The sequence below is a fragment of the Salvelinus sp. IW2-2015 genome, linkage group LG36 (assembly GCF_002910315.2).
Source record: "Salvelinus sp. IW2-2015 linkage group LG36, ASM291031v2, whole genome shotgun sequence".
Taxonomy (NCBI): Eukaryota; Metazoa; Chordata; class Actinopteri; order Salmoniformes; family Salmonidae; genus Salvelinus; species Salvelinus sp. IW2-2015.
The window spans coordinates 10,300,637-10,327,220 of NC_036875.1; the positions used below are offsets into that span (position 1 = coordinate 10,300,637).

The window sequence follows — 26,584 nt, forward strand, 5'->3', positions numbered from 1 at the left end:
CCACCGTACAATTCCCACCAAGTGAGTTGACCYTATTGGCGTGATGTGTAGGGTGTTTACCTGTCATGCCAGCGATGTGTGTTCGCGTCCTTCCTCCACTATGACTACATTATTTTGATGAGAAACCAGTGATTTTCATGAATTTGGGGGGTGACAATTAGGCCACTGTTGCCATATCAAAATAGGTCTCCAGAATTTGACTCCTTTGTTCAATAGATKAATTTGCTTATATCTTTTTTTGTGTACTCACATCACGTAGGCTAATTATTTGGGGAAAATTCACCATCTGAGGAAGTGGAAACCCAACTCATTAACTAGATCGCTAAATAKAATATGCTCCTCGTTAGCCGTGTAATTGATTAATCTAACAGTAAATTGAATGGGTGGCGCAGTGGTCTGTCGCAGCCGGCCGCGACCGGGAGACTCATGGGGCAGCGCACAATTGGCCCAGCGCCGTCCGGGTTAGGGGAGGGTTTGGCCGGCAGAGCCGTTCTTGTCCCATCGCACACTAGCGGCTCCTGTGGCGGACCAGGCGCGCTGACAATGCGCGCTGACAATGCACATTGACACGGTCGCCAGGTGTACGGTGTTTCCTCCAACACGTTGGTGTGGCTGGATTCCGGGCTAAGTGGACATTGTCAAGAAGCAGTGCGGCTTGGCTGGGCTGGGTTTCGGAGGATGCAAGGCTCTCAACCTTCGCCTCTCCCGAGTCCGTAAAGGAGTTGCAACGATGGGACAAGACTGTAACTACCAATTAGATACCACGAAGAAGAGGAGGAGAAAAAGGGGTAAAAAAAACAAAATAAAAAAAGTTAACTTCAATGGGTAGTCGAATAGGCTACTACCCAATGATTTATTATTTATTTAAATTAAGATTTTAGGCGGTAGATCAGCTTTAATATTGCAGATAGATTGTAGCTTCCATCAATGTAATTGTCTGCATCACTTCCAATCTTCCATGTATTTTGTTGCCCAAATCCCCAAACTTTTGAACGGTAGTGTATATATATATATATCGCGTCGTCTTGCATAACAGTTCATAAACAACGTGCCATAGAATCAAGTACATCAAATCTATTTTGCAATCTAAATGGCACAGCTTTCAATTTGTTGGTCCTTAAATGAAGCTGCTTTGTTTAAAATGTAAACTTTTTATTTAACCTTTATTTAACTAGGCAAGTCAGTTAAGAACAAATTCTTATTTACAATGACGGCCTACACCRRCCAAACCCGGACGACGCTGGACCAATTGTGCACCGACCTATGGGACTCCCAATCACGGCCGGTTGTGATACAGAAAGCTGAGGCCCTCCTCACTTCAACGGTTAAAAATCCAAAAAACAGAATATTTGGAGTGAGCAGATAGAATTTGCAGCTCGCACCAATGCAACCAATTAAGAATTGTACTCTCACAGCCAAGTCAAAGGGTCGCAAAATGCGACTAAATGGTCGCAGTCTGAAGCCCTGCCTAATAATAGCATATCATTTAATTTTTCCTGACCACATGACCAGGAAAAAAACACCAGTTTCTATAGTTTACATGCATTTACCCAGAATGGCTACCACAATGTCATCTTTCAGGATCTCTATGGAGCCCCGAGACAGGAAGTAAAGTGCAGTTAGGACGTCTCCGCTGTGGACCAGGGTGTCCCCTGGGGGGGCGTGGGTGGTCTGGAAGCGCATGGCCAGGGCTCTCAGGCAGCCCTTGGTGGCTCCGTGGAAGGCCTTGCAGCTCTCCAACAGAGCCTGGTTGAGGTGGAGGCAGATATCTGCCTGCAGACACTCAGGGAAGCCTTTTAACACCTACAGTATTTGTAGAAAAATTTAACAATTATAGAATGCAACCACCAGGGATTCACCTCAGGAGTAAGGAAACAGTGTTTCACATGTATGTTGTCATTGTTATTATCACCCTTCTCAAATTATTAGTATTTCAATATGTTTTTATCTCCTGGAATTTAAAATAGGCTACCGGTTGTGACAAAAACAATAACAGAATATACTTACCTCTACAATACATGCAAATGATTCTGGGCTAAACTATTCCCCTGTTGCCCCACAACAGTCTTTCAGTGATGCAAATGCACATAACTATAAAACAGAGACCGTTAGGACCTTTTTCACAATGAAAGAGTTGTCAGAAGTTCTTCTACAGTATACTGTACTTGAAAAGGAAAAAGCACTACTGTATCCTTCAAGCAAGCTCATGCATCCACATGCACACTTTTTAGTATTTAAAAAAAAATGGTTTTGTCTGTATATCGTTGTATTTGTGTGACTGTCCTTGTCTATCAGTGTTTTGTTACTTGTCATGTTTTGTGTTTTTTGTGGACCCCAGGATGAGTAGCTGTTGCTTCTGTAAAAGCTAATGGGGACACAAATAAAGCCAATCTGTGACATATGCCCTTGGCCTCAGCTCAAAGCACTCGGGTAATTGTAATCTGGCATGCATGTGGAAGCTCAGCGTTGAGCTGTTGGCACACAGGAGATGGTATGGAAACTCAAACACCTCACTCAAAAACTGAATAGAAAAGTGATGATGATGGATTATGGTGTTGCTGGTTGTCTACTGTCTACACATGGGCTAGTATGATATATTTTGCGAGCAAAATATTATGATTTTAAAAGCCAAACAAAAATGTAAAGCAATTAAGCTTAACATGGAAAWGGTTACAATTCATACTTTCACATATGTACCTCCTGCTCTTACCAGCGTAGATGTTATTCCATTTGAAAAGCAGAAATGAAAAAAACATTTTTTTTAAACATTTTGCATGAGGATCACATTGGCAAGAAAGAGGATTGAACTATGTTGGTATGCTGATTTGAGGTTCTGTTGTTTACCGTGTTCATGTCGATGCCGTTGGTGTAGGTCCAGGAGTGTTGGAAATACTCCTCCAGTCTCTGCTTTAGCGGGTTGGGGATCTGGTGGAAGCGGATGAACTCTCGAACCCGGAGCATCTGGGTGTGGTACCTGGCCGTGCCCGAGTACAGCCGCTGGATGATAGCTGACACGTTACCGAAGATGCTGGCATACATGAGGGCTGCACAACACACAGACAAAAGTAACAGTCACCAGTCCTTTGTGCCATCTATTAGCACAATGAATCTTGTGAATGTTAGTTCATTCTAACATTCCGAGCAGCTAAGTAAAAGGAAATAGGAAGTATCAGACTCACAGCCGATCAGCATGACACAGATGGAGAAGATCTTTTCTGAGTTGGTATTTGGGGAGACATTCCCAAAGCCCACGCTGGTTAGACTGCTGAACGTGAAGTAAAGTGCTGTGACGTATTTGTCTTTGATGGAGGGCCCAGAGTTAGGGTCACTGAAGTTATACCTCTTGCCAATGGATACCCCAAGATTGTCGAGCCAACCAATGTTGTGCTCCAGGTAAGGCTTCTCCACATTGCCAATGGCGTACCATATGCAAGCTAGCCAGTGAGCGATGAGTGCAAAGATGCACATAAGTAGTATGAGTACAGCCGCTCCGTACTCAGAGTAACGGTCCAGTTTCCGGGCAACACGCACCAATCGCAGAAGTCGGGCTGTCTTCAATAGGCCAATCAGAGTGGTGGTCTAAAGAGACAAGACATGGTACATAATTAGCAAGGTCTCCGGTAATAAGAGAGACATAATCAGACCTTGTGAAACATGTTCCTTGCATTCACCTTTTACCAAATGTGAATAATACATTTTATGCAAAGTTGGTACTGATTTACTGTATTTGACATCACAAAGATGCATTGGAAATATATTTCAGAGCTCAGCCATTACMAACAGATGTTTTACCAAAAAAGAGTCAACGTCACTTCATCAACATTAGTAATGAGTTTTCTCTAGACTCCACTCAACAGTACAATTCAAAGATTCTTAATCTTGGCGACTTTCTATGTAATGGCTCTGGTCAATGTCAAACTAACACGGAACTGTGAAACAAAGAGCACGCAGATAAAATCTGCTTTATTGATGTCTGGGCAGGAGGAAAGTAACACAATGAACGAGTCCCAGGGAGGTTGCTGCTCGCTCTGTCTCATCAACAATGACTCTAGCAACATTTATACAATTGACACCTCCAAGGAGATCATTTATTTACCTGACAATTATAATATGGCCCTGGAAAGTGAGGCTAGTAGCTGCGTTTGGTTATTTTCAGAGGCTCTTTAACGGATAAAACTGACAGTGATTCTTATGCACAGTACCAGTCCAAAGGGTGGACACACCTACTCATTCAAGGGTTTTTCTTTATTTTTGCTATTTTCTACATTGTAGAATAATAGTGAAAACATAAACTATTAAATAACACATACAGTTGAAGTCGGAAGTTTACATACTTAGGTTAGAGTAATTAAAACTCGTTTTTCAACCACTCCACACATTTCTTGTTAACAAACTTAGTTTTGGCAAGTCAGTTAGGACATCTACTTTGTGCATGACACAAGTAATTTTTCCAACAATTGTTTACAGACAGATTATTTCACTTATAATTCACTGTATCACATTCCAGTGGGTCAAGTTTACATTCACTAAATTGACTGTGCCTTTAAAACAGCTTGAAAAATTCCAGAAAATTATTGTCATGGCTTTAGAAGCTTCTGATAGGCTAATTGACATAATTGAGTCAATTGGAGGTGTACCTGTGATGTATTTCAAGGCATACCTTCAAACTCAGTGACTCTTGCTTGACATCATGGGAAAATCAAAAGAAATCAGCCAAGACCTCAAGAGAAAAAATTGTAGACCTCCACAAGTCTGGTTCATCATTGGGAGCAATTTCCAAACATTTTTAAGGTACCTAGTTCATCTGTACAAACAACAGTACGCCAAGTATAAACACCATGGGACCACGCAGCCAGTATACCTCTCAAGAAGGAGATGTGTTCTGTCTCCTAGAGATGAACCAACTTTGGTGAGAAAAGTGCAATCATTCCCAGAACAATAGCAAAGGACCTTGTGAAGATGCTAGAGGAAACAGGTACAAAAGTATCTATATCCACAGTAAAACGAGTCCTATATCATAACTCGAAAGGCCGCTCAGCAAGGAAGAAGCCACTGCTCCAAAACCGCCATAAAAAGCCAGACTATGGTTTGCAACTTGCACATGGAACGAACTTTGTCTGAGCTATTTGGGAAATGTCCTCTGGTCTGATGAAACAAAAAAGAACCGTTTGGCCATATGGCCATCGTTATGTTCGGAAAGAAAATGGGGGAGGCCTGCAAGTCGAAAGAACACCATCCCAACCGTGAAGCACAGGGGTGGCAGCATCATGTTGTGGGGGTGCTTTGCTGCAGGAGGGACTGGTGCACTTCACAAAATTGATGGCATCATGAGGAAGTAAAATTATGTGGATATATTGAAGCAACATCTCAAGACATCAGTCAGGAAGTTAAAGCTTGGTCGCAAAATGGACAATGACCCCAAGCATCCAAAGTTGTGGCAAAATGGTTTAAGGAAAACAAAGTCAAGGTATTGGAGTGGCCATCACAAAGCCCTGACCTCATCCTATAGAAAACTTGTGGGCAGAACTGAAAAAGGTTGTGCGAGCAAGGAGGCCTACAAACCTGACTCAGTTACACCAGCTCTGTTCAGGAGGAATGGGCCAAAATTCACCCAACTTATTGTGGGAAGCTTGTAGAAGGCTATCCGAAACGTTTGACCCAAGTTAAACATTTAAAGGCAATGCTCCCAAATACTAATTGAGTGTATGTAAACTTCGACCCATGGGAATGTGAATAAGAAATAAAAGCTGAAATAAATCATTCACTCTACTATTATTCTGACATTTCACATTCTTAAAATAAAGTGGTGATTTGGGTTGGTGCCCCCCCTTGGGTTGTGCTGTGGCGGAGATCTTTGTGGGCTATACTCGCCTTGTCTCAGGATGGTAAGTTGGTGGTTGAAGATATCCCTCTAGTGGTGTGGGGGCTGTGCTTTGGCAAAGTGGGTGGGGTTATATGCTGCTGTTTGGCCCTGTCGGTGGTATCGTCGGACAGGACCACAGTGTCTCCCGACCCCTTCTGTCTCAGCCTCCAGTATTTATGCTGCAGTAGTTTGTGTCGGGGAGCTAGGGTCAGTCTGTTATATCTGGAGTATTCTCCTGTCTTATCCGGGGTCCTGTGTGAATTTAAGTATGCTCTCTCTAATTCTTTCTTTCTCGGAGGACCTGAGCCCTAGGACCATGCCTCAGTACTACCTGGCCTGATGACTCCTTGCTTGTCCCAGTCCACCTGGCCGTGCTGCTGCTCCAGTTTCAACTGTTCTGCCGGTGGATATGGAACCCTGACCTGTTCACCGACGTGCTACCTGTCCCAGACCTGCTGTTTTCAACTCTCTAGAGACAGCAGGAGCAGTAGGATACTCTGAATGATCGGCTATGAAAAGCCAACTGACAATTACTCCTGAGGTGCTGACCTGTTGCACCTCGACAACCACTGTGATTATTATTATTTGACCCTGCTGGTCATCTATGAACTTTGAACATCTTGGCCATGTTCTGTTATAATCTCCATCCGGCGCAGCCAGCAGAGGACTGGCCACCCATAATAGCCTGGTTCCTCTAGGTTCTTCCTAGGTTCTGGCCTTTCTAGGCAGTTTTTCCTAGCCACCTTGCTTCTACACCTGCATTGTTGCTGTTTGGTGTTTTAGGCTGGGTTTCTGTACAGCACTTTGACATCAGCTGATGTAAGAAGGGCTTTATAAATACTTATTGATTGATCCTAACTGACCTAAGAACGGGAATTTTTACTAGGATTAAATGTCAGGAATTGTGAAAAACTGAGTTTAAATATATTTGGCTAAGGTGTATGTAAACTTCTGACTTCAACTGTATAGAACCATGTAGAAACCAAAAAAGTGTTAAAGAAATCTAAATATATTTGAGATTCTTCAAAGTAGCCACCCTTTGCCTTGATGACAGCTTTGCACACTCTTGGCATTCTCTCAACCAGCTTCATGAGGTAGTCACCTGGAATGCATTTCAATTACAGGTGTGCCTTGTTAAAAGATATTCGTGGATTTCTTCCCTTCTTAATGCGTTTGAGCCAATCAGTTGTGTTGTGACAGGTAGGGGTGGTATACAGAAGTAGCCCTTTTGGTAAAAGACCAAGTCCGTAAAATGGCCAGAACAGCTCAAATAAGCAAAGAGAAAACGACAGTCCATCATTACTTTAAGACATGAAGGTCAGTCAATCTGGAAAATTTCAAGAACTTTTAACATTTCTTCAAGTGCTGTCGCAAAAACCATCAAGCGCTATGATGAACTGCCTTTCATGAGGAATGCCACAGGAAAGGAAGACCCAGAGTTACCTCTGCTGCAGAAGATAAGTTCATTAGAGTTACCAGCCTCAGAAATTGCAGCCCAAATAAATGCTTCACAGAGTTCAAGTAACAGACATCTCAACATCAACTGTCCAGAGGAGACTATGTGAATCAGGCCTTCGTGGTCAATATGCTGCAAAGAAACCACTACTAAAGGATACCAATAATAAGAAGAGATTTCTTGGCCAAGAAATATGAGCAATTGACATTAGACCAAACAAAATCTGTTCTTAGGTCTAATGAGTCCAAATTCAAGATTTTTGGTTCCAACCGCTGTGTCTTTGCTAGACGCAGAGTAGGTGAACGGATGATCTCCGCATATGTGGTTCCCACCGTGACGCATGGAGGAAGAGGTGTGTGATGGTGTGGGGGTGCTTTTCTGGTGACACTGTCTGTGATTTATTTAGAATTCAAGGCACACTTAACCAGCATGGCTACCACAGCATTCTGCAGTGATACGCCATCCCATCTGGTTTGCGCTTAATGTGACTATAATTTGTTTTTCTTATTTTATTTTATTTGGTTTGTTTTGAATTTTCTCCCCTTTTTCTCCCCAATTTCATGGTATCCAATTGTTAGTAGTTACTATCTTGTCTCATTGCTACAACTCCCGTACGGGCTCGGAGAGACGAAGGTCGAAAGCCATGCGTCCTCCAAAACACAACCCAACCAAGCCGCACTGCTTCTTAACACAGCGCACATCCAACCCAGCGCGCATCCAAGTGCCAGCCGCACCAATGTGTCGGAGAAACACCGTGCACCTGGCGACCTGTTTAGCGCGCACTGTGCCCGGCCCGCCACAGGAGTTGCTGGTGCACGATGAGAACAAGGATATCCCTAACGGCCAAACCCTCTCTAACCCGGACGACGCTAGCCAATTGTGCGTCGCCCCACGGACCTCCCGGTCGTGCCGGCTGCGACAGAGCGCGAACCCAGAATCTCTGGTGGCACAGCTAGCGCTGCGATGCAGTGCCCTAGACCACTGCGCCACCCGGGAGGCCCTATAATTTGTTTTTCAACGGGACAATGACCCACCATCTCCATGCTGTGTAAGGGCTATTTGACTAAGAAGGAGAGTGATGGAGTGCTGCATCAGATGACCTGGCCTCCACAATCACCTGACCTCAACCCAATTGAGATGTTGGGATGAGTTGGACCACAGAGTGTGGAAAGGCAGCCAAAAAGTGCTCAGCATATGTGGGACTCTTTCAAGACTGTTGGAAAAGCATTCCAGGTGAAGCTGGTTGAGAGAATGCCAAGAGTATGCAAAGCTGTCATCAAGGTAAAGGGTGGCTACTTTGAGAATGTAAAATATAATTAATACATTTTTGGTTACTACATGATTCCATATGTGTTATTTCATAGTTTTGATGTCTTCACTATTATTCTATGATGTAGAAAATAGTAAAATAAAGAAACCCTTGAATGAGTAGGTCTGTCCAAATGTTTGACTAGTGCTCCCTGATGTGATGGGGAGCCTGTGGTGTGGCTGATGGAGTATGTTTGCTGAATGGCCTTAGATTTCAGAGTTGAAGCTGCAGTGAGACATGGCTGCAGGACAATATGTGAAACAGGTACAATTGAAAACATTGATAATTTCCTCMAATTCTATGCATTTTGCCATGTTCTTTTGCTGAAACTTAATACCAAAATGTTTTGGGAATTTTCAGTTCCACTCACTGTCTAGCTGATTATTTTATTTTAAATGATATTGGTCCATTATCTTTTCTACATACTTTATATGTGGTTTTTACACTGAAAGCTTTTTGGCCGCTAGACTAACTTACCAATCTAAAAAAAAAAGATCTGACATGGGCTAATTTCATGGCTATCAATTACTGACATAAAGAGGAAAAACTGCTGATGCACTTGCAACAAGTTATTTTTTTTAGGGGGGGGGGGCTTCAAAAGGGGTGCGGCCCGCAGGCCAGTTGCCCATCCCTGATCTAGCTCCACATAGGGCTTATATAAACAACGTGGTCTGAGGTAACGTTAATGTTAGCTAGCACTAGAGGGTAAGGTTAGGTTTAAGGTGAAGGAGTTAGGTTAAAGGGTTCAAGTTAGGGTTAGGGGGAAGGGTTAGGGAAAGGGCCTAGGGTTAGGGGAAAAGATAGCTAACATTATAAGTAGTTGCAAAGTAGCTATTTAAGTAGTTCAAATGCTAAAGTTGTCTGTGATGAGATTCGAACGTGCAACGTTTGGTTTGCTTCAGACCCATCCATCCACCCTGACCAACCACCCTCCTTTTGCCTTAAGTAACCTTCTATCTTATGTAACCATACCAAACATATAATATTAATTTGAGTGTCCTGGATTTAAGTTTACTATGTTACGTCTAATCTATGAGACCACTCTGATATAATAGCACAGCAAGTCCTTTACCAACATAAAATAGACTCCATATTAACATGCCCTCTAAAGCCCAATTTTAATAACTTGTCAAGGAGTGCAAGTCAGGCCAAAACACACAATGCAACATGCAACAATATCAAAGATTTTACTGAGTTACAGTTCATATGAGGAAATCAGTAAATTCCAATRAATAAATTAGGTCCTAGTATATGGATTTCACGACTGGGCAGGGGCACAGCCATGGGTGGGCCTGGGAGGTCATGCGCCCACCCACTGGGGAGCCATGCCCAGCCAACAGAATGAGGGTTTTCCCCACAAAAGGGCTTTATTACAGAGAGAAATACTCCACAGTTCATCAGCTTCTGGGTGGCTGGTCTCAGACGATCCCGCAGGTGAAGAAGCTGGATTGTGGAGGTCCTGGGCTGGGGTGGTTAAACGTGGTCTGCGGTTGTGAAGCATTTGTGGAGCTGTACTGCCAAATTCTCTAAAGGGACATTATCTTTAATAAATTTGCAAAACATTCTAAAAACCTGTTTTAACTTTGTCATTATGGGGTATTGCGTGTAGATTTATTTATTTAATCAATTTTAGAATAAGGCTGGAACTTAACAAAATGTGGAAATTAGTGAAGGGCTCTGAATACTTTCCAAATGCACGGTGGTGATATATATACACTACCGTTCAAAAGTTTGGGGTCACTTAGAAATGTCCTTGTTTGAAAGAAAAGCACATTTTTGTCCATTAAAATTACATAAAATTGATCAGAAATAAAGTGTAGACATTGTAATGTTGTAAATGTATGTAGCGGAAATGGCAGATTTTTTATGGAATATCTACATAGGCTTCCAGAGGCCCATTATCAGAAACCACCACTCTGTGTTCCAATGGAACGTTGTGTTAGCTAATCCAAGTTTATAATTTTAAAAGGCTAATTGATCATTAGAAAACCCTTTTGCAATTATGTTAGCACAGCTGAAAACCGTTGTCCTGATTAAAGAAGCAATACAACTGGCCTTCTTTAGACTAGTTGAGTATCTGGAGCATCAGAATTTGTGGGTTTGATTACAGGCTCAAAATGGCCAGAAACAAAGAGCTTTCTTCTAAAACTCATCAGTCTATTCTTGTTCTGAGAAATGAAGGCTATTCCATGTGAGAAATTGCCAAGAAACTGAAGATCTGGTACAACGCTGTGTACTACTCCATTCACAGAACAGCGCAAACTGGCTCTAACCAGAATAGAAAGAGAAATGGCAGGCCCCGATGCACAACAGAGCAAGAGGACAAGTACATTAGAGTGTCTAGTTTGAGAAACAGACGCCTCATAAGATCTCAACTGTCAGCTTCATTAAATAGTACCCGCAAAACACCAGTCTCAACGTCAACAGTGAAGAGGCGACTCCGGGATGAGAGTTCCTCTGTCCAGTGCCTGTGTTATTTTGTCCATCTTAATATTTTMTTTTTATTGGCCAGTCTGAGATATGGCTTTTTCTTTGCAACTCTGCCTAGAATGCCAGCATCCCGGAGTCGCCTCTTCACTGTTGACATTGAAACTGGTGTTTTGCGGGTACTAGTTTTTGGGGGTATCTGTACTTTCCTTTACTATTTATATGTTTGACTACTTTTACTTTTACTACACTTTTACTACATACCAAAAGAAAATCTTGTACTTTTTACTCCAYACATTTCCCCTGACAACCCAAAGTACTCGTTACATTTTGAATGCTTAGCAGAACAGGAAAATTGTGAAATTCACGCACTTCATCAAGAGAACATGTGGTCATCCCTACTGCTTATGTTCTGGYGGACTTACTAAACACAAATGCATCTTTTGTAAATAATGTCTGAGTGTTGGAGTGTGCCCTTGGCTTTCCATACATTTTTGAAACAAGAAAATGTTGCTGTCTGCTTTGCTTAATATAAGAAATATGAAATTATTTATACTTTTACTTTTGATAGTTAAGTATATTTTAGCAATTACATTTACTTAAAGTATATTTAAAACCAAATACTTTCACTCAAGTAGTATTTTACTGGGTGACTTAAACTTTTACTTGAATAACTTTCTATGAAAGGTATCTAAAGTATGACAATTGGGTATGTTTTCCACCACTGCATATTGACATAGTATAAGTTATGGCAAAATGTGTATAAAAGCAGGAAATTCGCTTTAAAACATCAAAAAAAAATATCCACTTCATGCCAAAATGGATAGAATTATCTGTAAAACTGCAACTTTTTTCTCTCTGCCCCATGGCAAAATGAATAGAATTGCATTATATTTGTTATAAAATTGTTACATTTACTCTACGCCCGATGACAAAATGTGTAGAATAGCTATGTCACAATGGGACGCTGGACTACTGCATCTCAGCTGTGGACTATGATTTACGCTTAAGCAGCTAAAGCATGAGAGAGACCCTAAAAACAGCGTGGGAGCCTGCTGGCTTGGTTATGAAGCTCCCTGATCATTCTGTTAGACACCAACTGTGCTTAGAAAGGGCAAAGATGTGAATCCATTAACACTTGCAGGTTGTGATAAAATAGCTCAATAAAGCAAACTGATAAAAATGGTCACCAATTACCCCTAAGCACAGGCTGTAGGTCTACTGAACAACCTGTTTCATAGGCATGGTGCAGTTTCATCCAACACATACAGTACATGAAAACATCTGTAAAAAAAAAAGTACATTTTGAAAGGAAAAAGTGAGACAAACCTTGGTAGCATAGAAGACAATGGGGCTAAATTGAACATTGAATGATTTTGTATTCAATTAAATTGTGACATGCTGAAATTAAACAATGACTCCGCACCGTTTTTTATTTTGATTTGTTGTCAATATTCACTGACTGACTTTAAAAATATATATATACTTAACCTTTATATAAATAGGCAAGTCAGTTAAGAACAAATTCTTATTTACAATGACAGCCTACCCCGGCCAAAACCTAACCCAGACGACGCTGGGCCAATTGTGCACCGCCCTATGGGACTCCCAATCCCGGCCGGTTGTGATACAGCCTGGAATCGAACCAGGATCTGTAGTGACACCTCTAGYACTGAAATGCAGTGCCTTAGACCGCTGCACCACTCGATGGTAATGTAGAATGTTCATTCAAATTATGTTAAGTGATGTGGCTCATGCAATGGAATGCATTTTTTTGTAATGTCATTTGAGTTGATTCAACCTATGTTAAAAAAACAAGGTTAAGACAATATAATAATTCCATGCGTAAGCGTTAGAAAATAACTAACTAGCAACGCTGGTCTCATGAATTGCAAAGGGTTAGGGGAAATTGGAACCTCGTTGTCTCGTTGTCTTAACATTGTAATCTTCTACCTAGGATTCAACAAATCACAGCACAGATTGATGGGTACACTTCCTGCTTTTACTTTCTGCTTTGCTCCAATGGGTAGACTCACATGTCCACCAATCCACCCATTATGCCATCATTGACTTGAATGGGAACGCCTGTTCTATTCAATCTTATTTCCATGGGTGTGCCAACAGAGCATGATAAAGCACTGAAATGATATTCCCTCATTAACAAACAAGCAAACATGCCGGCCTACCCAGGGCTGGATTAATGCAGGGGCTTACAGGGAAGCCCCTGGACCAAAGCCCACAGGAGCCCACTCTCAATGTTCAAAATACACCAGAAAGCATAATTTAGCCACAGAGAATCAATAGTTTCAAAAAACAACTGTGAATGAAGTTTTATCACAATCACATACATGTAACTGCTAAGATAAAGGAAACACCAACATAATGTGTTTTAATAGGGTGTTGGGCCACTACGAGCTGCCAGAACAGATTCAGTGTGCCTAAGCATAGACTCTACAAGTGGACCTAAACCATGGCAGGAAAATGCACCCCACACCATAACATATACTTTGTATCCCTCATTTACTTATTTATTTTATTTTGGCAGTTACCAGTATGCCTACCGTCAGTAAGGCAGCAATTTGGGCAGAATGCCAGCCAAATATAGAACAGCTTGTTGCGTTGTGGCCATAGACATATAATCCATAGAAGGGTTTTGGAAMTTCTTACCCTGGCATTTTGACTGTTAAACTCATGGGTACACTACAGTGGCAATGGATGCCATTCCTGACTTGAATGGGAACTGCTATCTATGGACTAMATTTCTATGGCTGGTTTCAGCTGTCAGTTTGGCTTTTTAAATTGTCTAAATACATACATTTACATKTGAGTAATTTAACAGACACTCTTATCTAGTGGGATTTGCTGGGACAACGTCAGATTAYCACCTAGTCGACTCAGGAATTCGATCCAACGACCTTTTGGTTATTGGCCCAACACTCTTAACCTCTAGGCTACAATCACGAGAAAAAAGTACAGTTTGTAAAGCAAAGTTTATTTAGTAGCCTACTGTAGTATGTATATACAGTGCATTCGGAAACTATTCAGACCCCCTGACCTTTTCCACATTTTGTTACGTTACAGCCTTATTCTACAATGTATTAAACATCTTTTCCCCCCTAAACGCAATACCCCATAATGACAAAGCAAAAACAGGTTTGCACATTTATTTAAAAAAAGAGACTGAAATATCACATTTACATTAGTATTCAAACCCTTTACTCAGTACTTTGTTGACACACCTTTGGCAGCAATGACAGCTTCGAGTCTTCTTGGGTATGACGCTACAAGCTTGGCACACCTGTATTTAGGTAGTTTCTCCCATTCTTCTCTGCAGATCCTCCCAAGCTCTGTCAGGTCGGATGGGGAGCATCGCTGCACAGCTATTTTCAGGTCTCTCCAGAGATATTGATCGGGTTCAAGTCTGGGCTCTATCTGGGCCACTCAAGGACTTTCAGAGACTTGTCCCGAAGCCACTCCTGCGTTGTCTTGGCTGTGTGTTTAGGGTCGTTGTCCTGTTGGAAKGTCAAMTTTCGCTCCAGTCTKAGGTCCTGAGCACTCTGTAGCAGGTTTTCATCAAGGATCTCTCTGTACTTGCATCCGTTCATCTTTCCCTTGATCCTGACTAGTCTCCCAGTCCCTGCCGCTGAAAAATTTCCCYGCAGCATGATGCTGTCACCACCATGCTTCACCGTAGGGATGGTGCCAGGTTTTCTCCAGATGTGACGCTTGGCATTCAGGCCATAAAGTTAAATCTTGGTTTCATCAGACCAGAGAATCTTGTTTCTCATGGTATGACCATCGGGTTCTTGGTCACCTTCCTGACCAAGGCCCTTCTCCCCGATTGCCCAGTTTGGTTGGGCAGCCAGCTCTAGGAAGAGTCTTGGTGGTTCCAAACTTCTTCCATTTAAGAAGGAAGGAGACCACTGTGTTCTTGGGGACCTTCAATGCTGAAAACATTTTTTGGTACCCTTCCCCAGATCTGTGCCTCCAAATGTCTAAAAACCTGTTTTCACTTTGTCATTATGGGGTATTGGGTGTAGGAAAACATTGATTGTATCCATTTTACAATAAGGCTGTAATGTAACAAAATGTGGAAAAAGGGAAGGGGTCTGAATACTTTCCGATGCACTGTATATATACTGAACAAAAATATAAGTGCAACATGTAAAGTGCTGGTCCTCTGTTTCATGAGCTGAAATAAGATTCCAGAAATGTTCCATACGCACAAATAGCTTGTTTCTCTAAAATATTATGCACAAATATGTTTACATCCCTGTTAGTGAGCATTTCTCCTTTGCCAAGATAATCCATCCACCTGACAGATGTAGCATATCAAGAAGCTGATTAAACAGCATGATCATTACACAGGTGCATCTTGTGCAGGGGACAATAAAAGGCCACTCTAAAATGTGCCATTTTGTCTCACAACCCAATGCCACAGATGTCTGAAGTTTTGAGAGAGCATGCAATTGGCGAGTTCATTTCTCTACCATAAGCTGCCTGCAATGTCGTTTTAGAGAATTTGGCAATGCATCCAACTGGCTTCACAACCGCAGACCACGTGTAATCATGCCAACCCAGGACCTTCACATCCGGCTTCTTCACCTACAGTATCATCTGAGACCAGCCACTCGGACAGCTAATGAAACTGTGGGTTTGCACAACCRAAGAATTTCTGCACAAACTTTCAGCAACCGTCTCAAGGAAGCTCATCTGCTTGCTTGTTGTCCTTACCAGAGTCTTGGCCTGACTGCAGTTCGCCGTCGTAACTGACTKCAGTGGGCAAATGCTCACCTTCGTTGGCCAGTGGCACGCTGAAGAAGTGTGCTCTTCACGGATGAATCCCAGTTTCAACTCTACCGCGCAGATGGCACACAGTATGACGCAGTATGACGTCGTGTGGGCGAGCGGCTTGTTGACGTCAACGTTGTGAACAGAGTGCCCCATGGTGGGGTTATGGGTTGGGCAGGCATAAGCTACGGACAATAAACACAATTGCATTTTATCGATGGCAATTTGAATGCACAGAGATACCGTGACGAGATCCTGATGCCCATTGTCGTGCCATTCATCTGCCGCCATCATCTCATGTTTCAGCATGATAATGCACGGCCCCATGTCGGAAGGATCTGTACACAATTCCTGGAAGCTGAAAAGGTCCCAGTTCTTCCATGGCCTGCATACTCACCAGACATGTCACCCATTGAGCATGTTTGTGATGCTCTGGATCGATGTGTACGACAGCGTGTTCCAGTTCCCGCCAATATCCAGCAACTTCACACAGCCATTGAAAAGGACTGGGAAAACATCCCACAGGCCACAATCAATAGCCTGATCAATCAATAGCCTGATCAATCAATAACCTGATCAATGCGAAGGAGATGTTGTGCTGCATGAGGAAAATGGTGGTCACACCAGATACTGAGTGGTTTTTTGATCCACGTCCCTACCTTTTTTTTGCTTTTCCACGTCCCTACCTTTATATATATTCATTAATTTATTTCCTCCTAATACTGTCAAATCTGTGTGTCCCTTCATTGGCCTGGGCTATTGTTTTAATTCAAGACCAGATCGTTTTTATTGATCTCAGTTTGTCAGTGTCAGAGTAGCCAGTCATTTCATTCATTTGTGTGGTATAAAAAAAAGTATTTTACTAATGTCTTCTGCCATGTAAATGAGATGCATTTATAAAAAGCCACCAAAAAAATCCCAACCCTCCTACAAATTTTCCCACATGTCTAGAAATCCTAAAAACGCCTCTGCTCAACAGTAGCCTATATGCCACATCGCAAATGTTACGGCTTTATTATAAAGGGCTTTATCTTCAACCGTAAATTTACCACGCAACTTTGTGCGCAGATTTGTTTACAGAAAATTAGGGTGTGTGGGGGGGGGGGGGGCATAAAAATCCAATGCCCTGGGGCCTATGATTTCTTAATCCTGTGGGCCTTTCACATCTGTATGTCAGCTGTGCACACAGCACTGCTGGGTTCTGCTGGCTCGCTCCTCATTTAAATGCATCATTGAAGCCATTAATCCACGTAAATGGATTTTGAAACGACGGCCATTCAAAAAAAACAACAACAACAACATGCAATTTAATACAGTAATCCTTTCAGAGCCGAGACAGAAAAATTCTGCCTTTAAGAAGTAGCCCACGGGCATAAGTCTGAGCTTAATAAATGGGAAAAGAGTGGAAGCACTGCTGAAGTGATATGCAATAAACCTCCCAGAGAGAAAAACACAGGGAAAGACATGCATTAGGGATGACTTACTTCATCTGATCCTGAACCGAAGATAAGCAGGTCAAAGGGGATCGCAGCCACCATGTCTATAAGGAACCAGCCTTTGAAATAGTGAATGGCGATCTTCCCTGGTTGGCTGACCACTTCCTCGTTCAGATTCACGTATGTGGTCCGGAAGTTGATAACGATGTCAACGATGAACATGATGTCCACCATGAAATCAACCACATTCAGGGGATTGCAGGAGTATCCACACTCGCGCCTCATTTGCTCCTCGCGGTCATTGAGTAGGAAAGCAGCAGAGTAGGGTGTCAGGATGGCTGTATAGATGACCAGCAGCAGGATGAGCCAGTCCCACATAGCTTTGAATGGGCTGTAGTGGAGGATGGTGAATCTGTCCATGCGTGGAGTCTGGAGCTTGTATTCTGGAAGGACATCAGCACCCAGTGACAGTACCTGTAGTAGCAGAGAGAAGAGGGGACAGCAATCACCAAGAGCACGAATTTAAACAAATTCGGGCAAAAAGTTTTACTCTGTAGATTTGAGTGTCAAACATTTCTCTAAGTGGCAATATAATAATCTATCCAAGGTAGTTTTTAACTCCATTATCTCAGTAGCTGGCTATTGCCGGAGCAATTGAGGTAATGTACCTGGCTCAAGGACTTGACAGCCTCTATGATTCAGCTAACCGGAGAGTAAGTGAGGCACAGTCCAACTCTATTAGGACAAGTCCTCTCCTCTCATTTGAGAGACAGGACGATTGCCACCGTCTTGGGRTGTGAATAATATGATTTCCAATATCAAATGTGTTCCACAGGATCACAAGTCTGGGTAACAGTCTTTTTAGCTAACATTCCACTCCTGTCTTTGGCAAATTACAAGGAGTGRATTGTAATTGCTGAACAGAGACGGCAACCAGGCTACAGAATCACTGCCTTACCGTCTAACATTCCGGTAGTAAATTCACGTCTAGATTTTTTKGGGGTAGATCATTTTGAAAATGCAATTTGATTTAATGATAGAATTGAGGGAGGATAATCAGGTTACATATCCTAGCAATATATCTTCTGAAAATAGTACCTTGAACAAAGGTTGTTTACAATTGCAGTGCTCTATTCATAACAATGGTAGAGATACAACAGACAGTGTCCATTGCTGAACAGCTTCTGGGTTAGCTTCTCTCCATGGTTGGACTCTGACTCTGGGGCTTATTATGGCTATCTAAGCAATGTTGTAATCTAATTAAGCAATAATGCCCGGGGGGGTGTGGTATACGGCCAATATACTACGGCTAAGGGCTGTTCTTAAACACGACGCAACRCGGAGTACTTGGACACAGCCCTTAGCTGAGATACATTGGCCATATACCACAACCCCCCGAGGTGCCTTATTGATATTATAAACTGGTTACCAACATAATTAGAGCAGTAAAAATACATATTTTGTCATTTCCGTGGTATACTGTGATGACTGTTTGATAACGCTCTCCGTAGCCGATTTGAGCAAGACCTTTAAACAGGTCAACATTCACAAAGCCGCGGGGCCAGATGGAATACCAGGACGTGTACTCAAAGCATACGCAGACCAACTGGCAAGGGTCTTCACCGACATTWTCAACTTCTCCCTGACTGAGTYTGTAATACCTACATGTTTCAAGCAGACSACCATAGTCCCTGTGCCCAAGGAAGTGAAGGTAACCTGCCWAAATGATTACCGCCCTGTAGAACCTACGTCGGTAGCCACATGAAGTGCTTTGAAAGGCTGGTCATGGCTCACATCAACGGCATCCTCCCGGATACCCTAGACCCACWCYAATTYGCATACCRCCCCAACAGATCCACAGATGACGCAATCTTAAATCGCACTCCACACTGCCCTTTCCCACCTGGACAAAAGGAACACCTATGTGAGAATGCTGTTMATTGACTACAGCTCAGCGTTCAACACCATAGTGCACACGAAGCTCATCAATAAGCTAAGGACCCTAGGACTAAACACCTCCCTCTGCAACTGGATCCTGGACATCCTGAYGGGCYGCCTCCAGGTGRTAAGGATAGGCAACAACATGTCTGCCTCGTTGATTCTCAACACTGGGGCCCCTCAGGGGTGTGTACTTAGTCCCCTCCTGTACTCCCTGTTCACCCACGRCTGCGTGGCCAAACACGACTCCAACACCATCATTAAGTTTGCTGACGACACAACAGTGATAGGCCTGATCACCGACAACKATGAGACAGCCTATAGGGAGGAGGTCAGAGAACTGGCAGTGTGGTGCCAGGACCRTAACCTCTCACTCAATGTGAGCAAGACAAAGGAGCTGATCGAGGACCAGAGGAAAAGGTGGGCCGAACAGGCCCCCATTAACATCAAYGGGGCTGTAGTGGAGCGAGTTTCCACATCACCAAATAACTATCATGSTCCAAACACACCAAGACAGTTGTGAAGAGCGCACAACAAAACATTTTCCCCCTCGGGAGACTGAAACGATTTGGCATGGGTCCCCAGATCCTCAAAAAGTTCTACAGCTGCACTATCGAGAGCATCCTGACCGGTTGCATCACCGCCTGGTATGGCAACTGCTCGGCATCTGACCGTAAGGCGCTACAGAGGGTAGTGCRTACGGCCCAGTACATCACTGGGGCCTATTTTCCTGCCATCTAGGAAAGCCCATAACATTTTTAGACTCCAGTCACCCAAGTCATAGACTGTTTTCTCTGCTACCGCACGGCAAGCGGTACCGGAGCGCCAAGTCTAGGACCAAAAGGCTCCTTAACAGCTTCTACCCCCAAGCCATAAGACTGCTGAACAATTAATCAAATGGCCACCAGACTATTACATTGAACCCCACCCCCCCCATTTGTTTTGTACACTGCTGCTACTCGCTGTTCATTATCTATGCATAGTCACTTCACCCCTACCTACATGTACAAATTACCTCTAACCTGTACCCCCGCACACTGACTCGGTACCGGTACCCCACTATTTTTTACTTTAGTTTATTTGGTAAATATTTTCTTAACTCTTCTTGAATTGCACTGTTGGTTAAGGGCTTGTAAGTCAGCATTTCACAGTAAGGTCTACACTTGTTGTATTCGGCGCGTGTGACAAATAAAGTTTGATTTGATTTTAAACAGTCTGATATACCATGGCTGTCAGCCAATCAGCATTCAGGGCTCAAACCACCCAGTTTATAATGGCCAGTTAGTATGTGGCTTTCCTCTCCTTCGGATCTTAATGAGCTCTGACAGGCTGCAAAGAGAGACCTTCTATCTGATGATACTGCTGGAGAAATGATGAGGACAGAGGGCTTTGTTTTATGTTGCCTCAGTACATCTACAAGATGAATTATGGATTCTCCCATGCATCTCGACATCTACCGTATCTAATGTGAAAAACCCACCCACCGAATGGCCGATTCAAGGTAGTGCAACCCAGAAAATTCAGAGAGTTCAGTCAGATGATGGCTGTACTTATGAGTGAGAATGGCTTGTCTCTTCTATAGAATGTCATTGTCAGGAGGAGTGCTCTGTTTTCGCCTGTCAAAGAAGGTCTGGTTGTACGGGAAAGCTTGGTGTTCTACCCTACAGCCTGTGCTGAGGTTTGACACTGACGTTAATGAGAGGACAGTCACTATACATCGCTTAGTTGTTGTAGGAACAAGCAGGAGAGATTCTACTGCATACTGTATTACACTGCTGGACTTGTTTTTACACAGAGCAAATGTCACACCGACTATTCATTGATGAGATTGTTTCTCCAATTCATTGCATTAGTACCAATGTCAAACAGTGTGGAAATATATGATTCAAAAGCAGCCATTAGTGCAAACATAATGAATAATATAGGCAGCAATGTGTCTGGCATTCATTTGGTAAATGTCTTATTTTGTGGCTCGTACGCATAATGTAACATGAAAGCTGTACGAAAAAAAGAGTGAAATGTGCTTTCCAGACAGCCAATTGTCTCACCTGTGTGACTTTCTCAGTGACGTTGTGCGTTCTGTCCTTAACCTTGGGTGCTATGATAGTGTTTTCTGACGATGGGGGAGAGTGTGCCTTATTTTCGTTATTCCGCTCCGTGAAGTTGAGCGCAATCAGCGGGATCTTGTTGATGGTGCTGTACTTGTTGATGTTGGATTCAGAGGTGGAGCCAAGCAAACTGGACTTGAGATGATTGAACGGACCTGGAACGTAAAGACAACCCAAAGAAATTGACTGTAGAGAGATGGTAATACAGTATAGCACAGCTTTAGTAAAGGACATTGAGTAGTACCTGGACAGAGGTCAAAACTGTAGCAGTGAGCCAAACATCACACATTTGATGATGGTTGGCGTTGGTGAACAGGGAAACTGATGGGAAGCAGACAGAGCATAGTGGCAACAGCCCCCCCCCCCCCCCCAGAAAGCAAAATAGCTTTCTTTCATGCAGGTGTTAGGTTGGGTGGGGATGGCAATATTAGCAGTCAGTGGAGGCAGCAGGCTTTCATTCAGGGGGTGTTGATCAATCATCCAAAGACATTTAAAATAGCTGACATGACAAAAACACTCAACTGTCTAAGTCACAACACATTCTCAAGTGCAGCGCTTCGTTGAGGGTAGAATTTCAGGGAGAAATCATCATCACTCGTGGTCAATTGGCTTGATTAGGATACATGCTTCAAACAGTCCAATGCACGACAAGCATGGTTAGGGAACACATCGTTACCTCTGATATAGCGACCATTGTCTAAAAGCAGCATCATAGTGGCGAGAGGAAGAGAGAAGATAGAAATAGTACTGTGGATGCAGATATTGTTGGCATGGATCCGTAATAGTATACTGTAATACACAATTCCTGAGCAAGGAGTACTCACAAGACACAATGATGACAATAGCTCTGTCCCCATTCGAAATCTTGGGACCACAAAGCTTTCGTTAGACATTTCATCGTCTTACTTTACCTTCACTCGCGTGTCGGTCCCTGAACATGCTCTTGGAGTTGCTGAAGCCTTCTATGTCGTGGACGGAGGAGGCTCGCCTCATGCTGCTCCCGCTGATGCTGCCTCTGGAGATGGTGTGTGCCAGGCAGGTGGTGGACTGGTGCGCCTCCGTCTGGTACAGCCTGTCCCACGGGTGCTGCTTGGGAGAGGAGTGGTCCAGGGGTCCGGGTCCATGCACACTGGCCTGGGAGGAGTGGTGGCTGGAGCTGATGAGGGCCCGTGTGTCGTTGGCATCGGTGGGGCTGCAGTTGTCTTCGGTCGGGGGCGACTGGAAGTTGGTCAGAGCCACAGAGTCCTCGTTCTGTTTGGGGGAGGGGGAGTCCACCATGACGGCATCTGGGTCTTCTTGTGGAAGAGACTGTTTGTTGGAGACCAGACTAAAGGCAGCCTGGCGGAATCGGAAGAATCGTCCCTTTCCTAAACAACAGAAAATGTTGGACCTGTTTATTCCTGCTCCAAACAATCAAATTATTAAATGATGAGAAAGTATGATTTTGACTGTATAACATAACATGTAAAAKATCTAAAGCATAAGCAATAGCAACAATTATTTAGTCAATTGAGTCACATTTTCAATGAATGCCAATCTCATTACTGTTCTTTGAGCTGGAAGGTGCACTTTCATTTATCTGATTGTGTGTAATTCTATAATTGGATTACCTTATGTGTTCATGATCAAACAGAGGAAGCAGAAAGCCGGAGAATCAACCTCTAATCCAATGGCATTCAATGGTACGTGACTGAATAACCTTGATCGGCCCTTTACCCATAGTGCATAGCGTGTATACTGCTGTAATGCCTGTCATAGTGTTCTTTCTTATTTGATGATTAATGAATTAAAACTGTTGATAAATGGACACTATGTATTGGCGTACACCGCAGGATATCATAATGTATCATACCACGTTCAAGGCCATAAGTGAAAACACTTAGCGGAAAATTCATCTCCTTCCTTAATTTAACAGAGATGGTATGTCCAGTATCTCATGTGTTCCTCATGTGTGTCCACTGTGCAGTAACATCTTCAGAGTGACACACAGGCACATATAAACCAGTGAGGGAACTGTAGTTTGGGTTCATTAACAATAGAAGTGGTGAAAGTGAGCCACAGGCTCACTCATAAATATGAGGCAGCCATCGTTCAGCACCCTCCTTGCATCATGTCACTGCCATCTGTTTCCATTCCCCAACCACATGTACTTATGTTACAACCCTTATACACAATAAAGCCATCACACTCAACAGGGCCCCTGGACAGGCCTCTGAAATAGCCCCTAATGGCAGGAAGTCTGCAATTTAGACCTGYTTTTTTTTATGGACATAGGAATACATGCCTCAGCATCTCTACTTTAGGTGTCTTTGATTTACAATCATATGAGATGCCAGAGGAAAGTAGAGGGCTGCATATTTCAGGTGAACTCCAAGTTACAGTAGTATAGAGTTAGAGTTGCAAAACTCTGGTAGCTTTTCCAAAATTCTCAGGTCTTCAGGAAATCCCAGATGGAAGATTCCCGGAATCAGAAGGAAATTCGGAAACTCCAACCAGGATATTGGGGAAAAAATGTGCGAAAGTTACCAGAATTTGGCAAGCCTACGTACAGTTTTTTGGTAGTAGCCTACTGGATTTATTACTGCTTTTCTCCTCTCACTTATTTCATCTGTATATAAATGACATCAATCTGTAAACCCAGCATCACCAGACATGGCCTCCTTCACCAGCTGACACATGCTTTGTTTTCATTCCCCTGCAATGGCTTGGTATGAATGCAGGTAGAAGCTGTTGATTTATGAATGGTAGGGCAGAGCGCACTTGATCCTCACTGAGCCTTCTGAATTAATAATGGCTGTTTTAGTGTTTTACTCCTGCTTATGTCAAAATGTACTTATGTAGAACACAGTTCCTGTGTGTTTTGTAGAAATGTCAAAGGAACAGAATATAGAAGCAATACAGAAGCAAGAAGAGAGGGAATTCAATTTAGAATATGCTTTTTCGTTTCATCCCCACTACTGTAGAGTATTTCCATTGGGAAGAAAGAGAGAGCATGTGGAGGTCTTTCTCTTTTATACCGTTAAGCCTTCTAGGCGTCATTTACTCTAAACACATTCATTTTCCATTCCATACAGCAGCTATTAATTCGTCGCAATAACTCAGTATGAAATTAGAATGAAATGGTTCAGAGAGGCAGAAAAGCTATTGGTTGCACCCAGTGAATTTAGCTGACAATGAAGTTCTGAATTCAAATAATGTATTGTAGTTTATGTGAATCTATACCACCGTCATTTCCCTATAAATAGCATAGAGGAAAGATTCATTTTCATACGGTCCAATGCATCTCTTTTCTCTGTAATTTTGTACTTCTTTTTGCTGAGAAGGGGGTTCTGTGTGCAGACTGTGAAGAAGGGATTATTCTTTCCTTTGCTCATACTATTGTGCTAGTTGCTATGATACCTGGAGACAGTATGCACGGGTTCATAATTAGTCCCCCATTGCCCCCAAAATCACTTTGCAAGGAAAGCATATTTGTATGAGGCCAATAACAGCAAGCCGATGCCTGTGGTGAGGAAGCTGCTGATCGATCACACAACATGCTTTTCCTTCTTTCTGTGGCGTTTGTTCCCCTCAGTAAAGACCTTTAGTATGAAAATCAAGCAATCAGCTCTGATCAGTGGTGTTACGAACACACACACACACACACACACACACACACACACACACACACACACACACACACACACACACAGATGACACACACAACACGCACACGACACACACAGAGGACAAGTGCACCCCCCACCGCCTTGGGTGCAGTGCAGTGTTCAGGATTCCTACTGAACCGTGCGGATGGCTCTGCCTTGCTCAGTGAGGAGATGCTCGGCACCTCCAAAATCAGGAGCAAGCAGAGATGTCTTGTTGACATTTACACCCTCTGACACACAGCAGTGGAGGAGATGGTAAAGAGACACAGCCCCCAGTTCAAATACCACTGCTTTGTTCCCTATCTAAAAATAAGCACAGACGAAGCAAAATAAAGAGATGGCAAAATTCCACAATGACAGAGGCCAAATAAATTGTGAAATAAAAATCTATTTAGTTTACTTGTGAAGAGAAACACAATCTAGTGTGCTGTCTTCCAGATGATAAAGTAACTGTCCAGTAAACATCACTTTTAAAAGTTCATATTCTGCTAACTCATACCCAAATAATGGAAATGCCTCGTCCTATATTCATACTCGCGGCCAAAGCATAAATTGGTGAAAAAAACACTTAAAARCCCCACCTCAAAMTTGTCAAATAAATCTGGAAACACTGGACATTTACTTTAAGCTACATTTATTCCAGGAACCTGGGTTGAATTTCTACAACTTGCCTAATTAGCYTCTTGCAGATGTAGATGAGGATGAGCATGAATAATTGCAATTAGTAGTATCCATATGTGTAATTGCCCTTCTATAGAAGAGGAGTGCATCTTTGGGAACTGGAAGGAAGGCACTTCTATTAGTGGACTGCAAAGTCAGTTCGGACTTCCTATGTGATGAGCTCCCCCTGATCTAGCTGCGGTCTTACATTACACGGGCCTTGTCCTAAATGGCACCCTATTCCCTATACAGTGCACTACTTTCGACCAGGGTCAAAAGTAGTGCATTKTATAGGAAATATGGTTCCGTTTTGGGTGAAACATGACATTTCATTASAAACAAAAAGGTACTACTGCATATCCACATTGCCAGTAGACATACACAGGGCAGGAATCCGGATACTCACTGGAATCAGCTCTTTCCAGGGATGAGTGATTCAGCTTCTCTGTCGAGTCGCTGCTTCCCTCCTCAAGGACGTAATCAAAGTTTAGAATGAACAACATCACTACGCCTTCCTCGTTCTTCACCGGGATTATGTGAGTGTAGCACTGGAAGTCCGTCCCTGTAAGAAATAATAAACCTGTCATGTCTAAAAGCTAATGCTCCTCATCTTCTCCTTCTCCACAGTTGAGCTCCACTACAGTATAACTTCTAATCCATTCTAARATGGATGCCTGCTACTCTACCTGAGAATGCTCCAATTTAATAATAATATAGTGCTGAGCGGAGAGGAAAATCGTGTCCTGCAAAAAAGAATTTAGACCCCTAGATGGCAATACTTAGAGAGATGATTATTATTCCAATTGTTATTTTTCCTCCAGCAATATTGATATCGTAATGCCATGTTGCTAGCACCTCTCTTAGTGCTAAGTGTTCATCATGAATTCCCTAGCTTTATGATAGTAAGGCAGTTTGCTGATTCGACATGGACACAGACTGGTCAAGAGGA

At 42.9% G+C, this 26,584-nt stretch overlaps 1 protein-coding gene across 2 annotated transcripts in view; it reads right to left on the bottom strand.

The window, feature by feature from the left end:
- The window catches only part of LOC111959897 (voltage-gated inwardly rectifying potassium channel KCNH7), a 48,046-nt gene that overhangs the window by 10,967 nt on the left and 10,495 nt on the right, over window positions 1-26,584 (bottom strand). The window contains exons 3-10 of one of the 2 annotated variants that reach the window (XM_023981737.2): window positions 26,042-26,197; window positions 22,240-22,695; window positions 22,005-22,025; window positions 21,269-21,483; window positions 17,331-17,756; window positions 3,180-3,579; window positions 2,845-3,044; window positions 1,551-1,803 (exon numbers count right to left, since the gene is read on the bottom strand). In XM_023981737.2, coding sequence (XP_023837505.1) covers window positions 1,551-1,803; window positions 2,845-3,044; window positions 3,180-3,579; window positions 17,331-17,756; window positions 21,269-21,483; window positions 22,005-22,025; window positions 22,240-22,695; window positions 26,042-26,197 — 2,127 coding nt within the window. The remainder of the gene's footprint in view (window positions 1-1,550; window positions 1,804-2,844; window positions 3,045-3,179; window positions 3,580-17,330; window positions 17,757-21,268; window positions 21,484-22,004; window positions 22,026-22,239; window positions 22,696-26,041; window positions 26,198-26,584) is intronic. The other variant, XM_023981735.2, reaches the window with a different exon arrangement.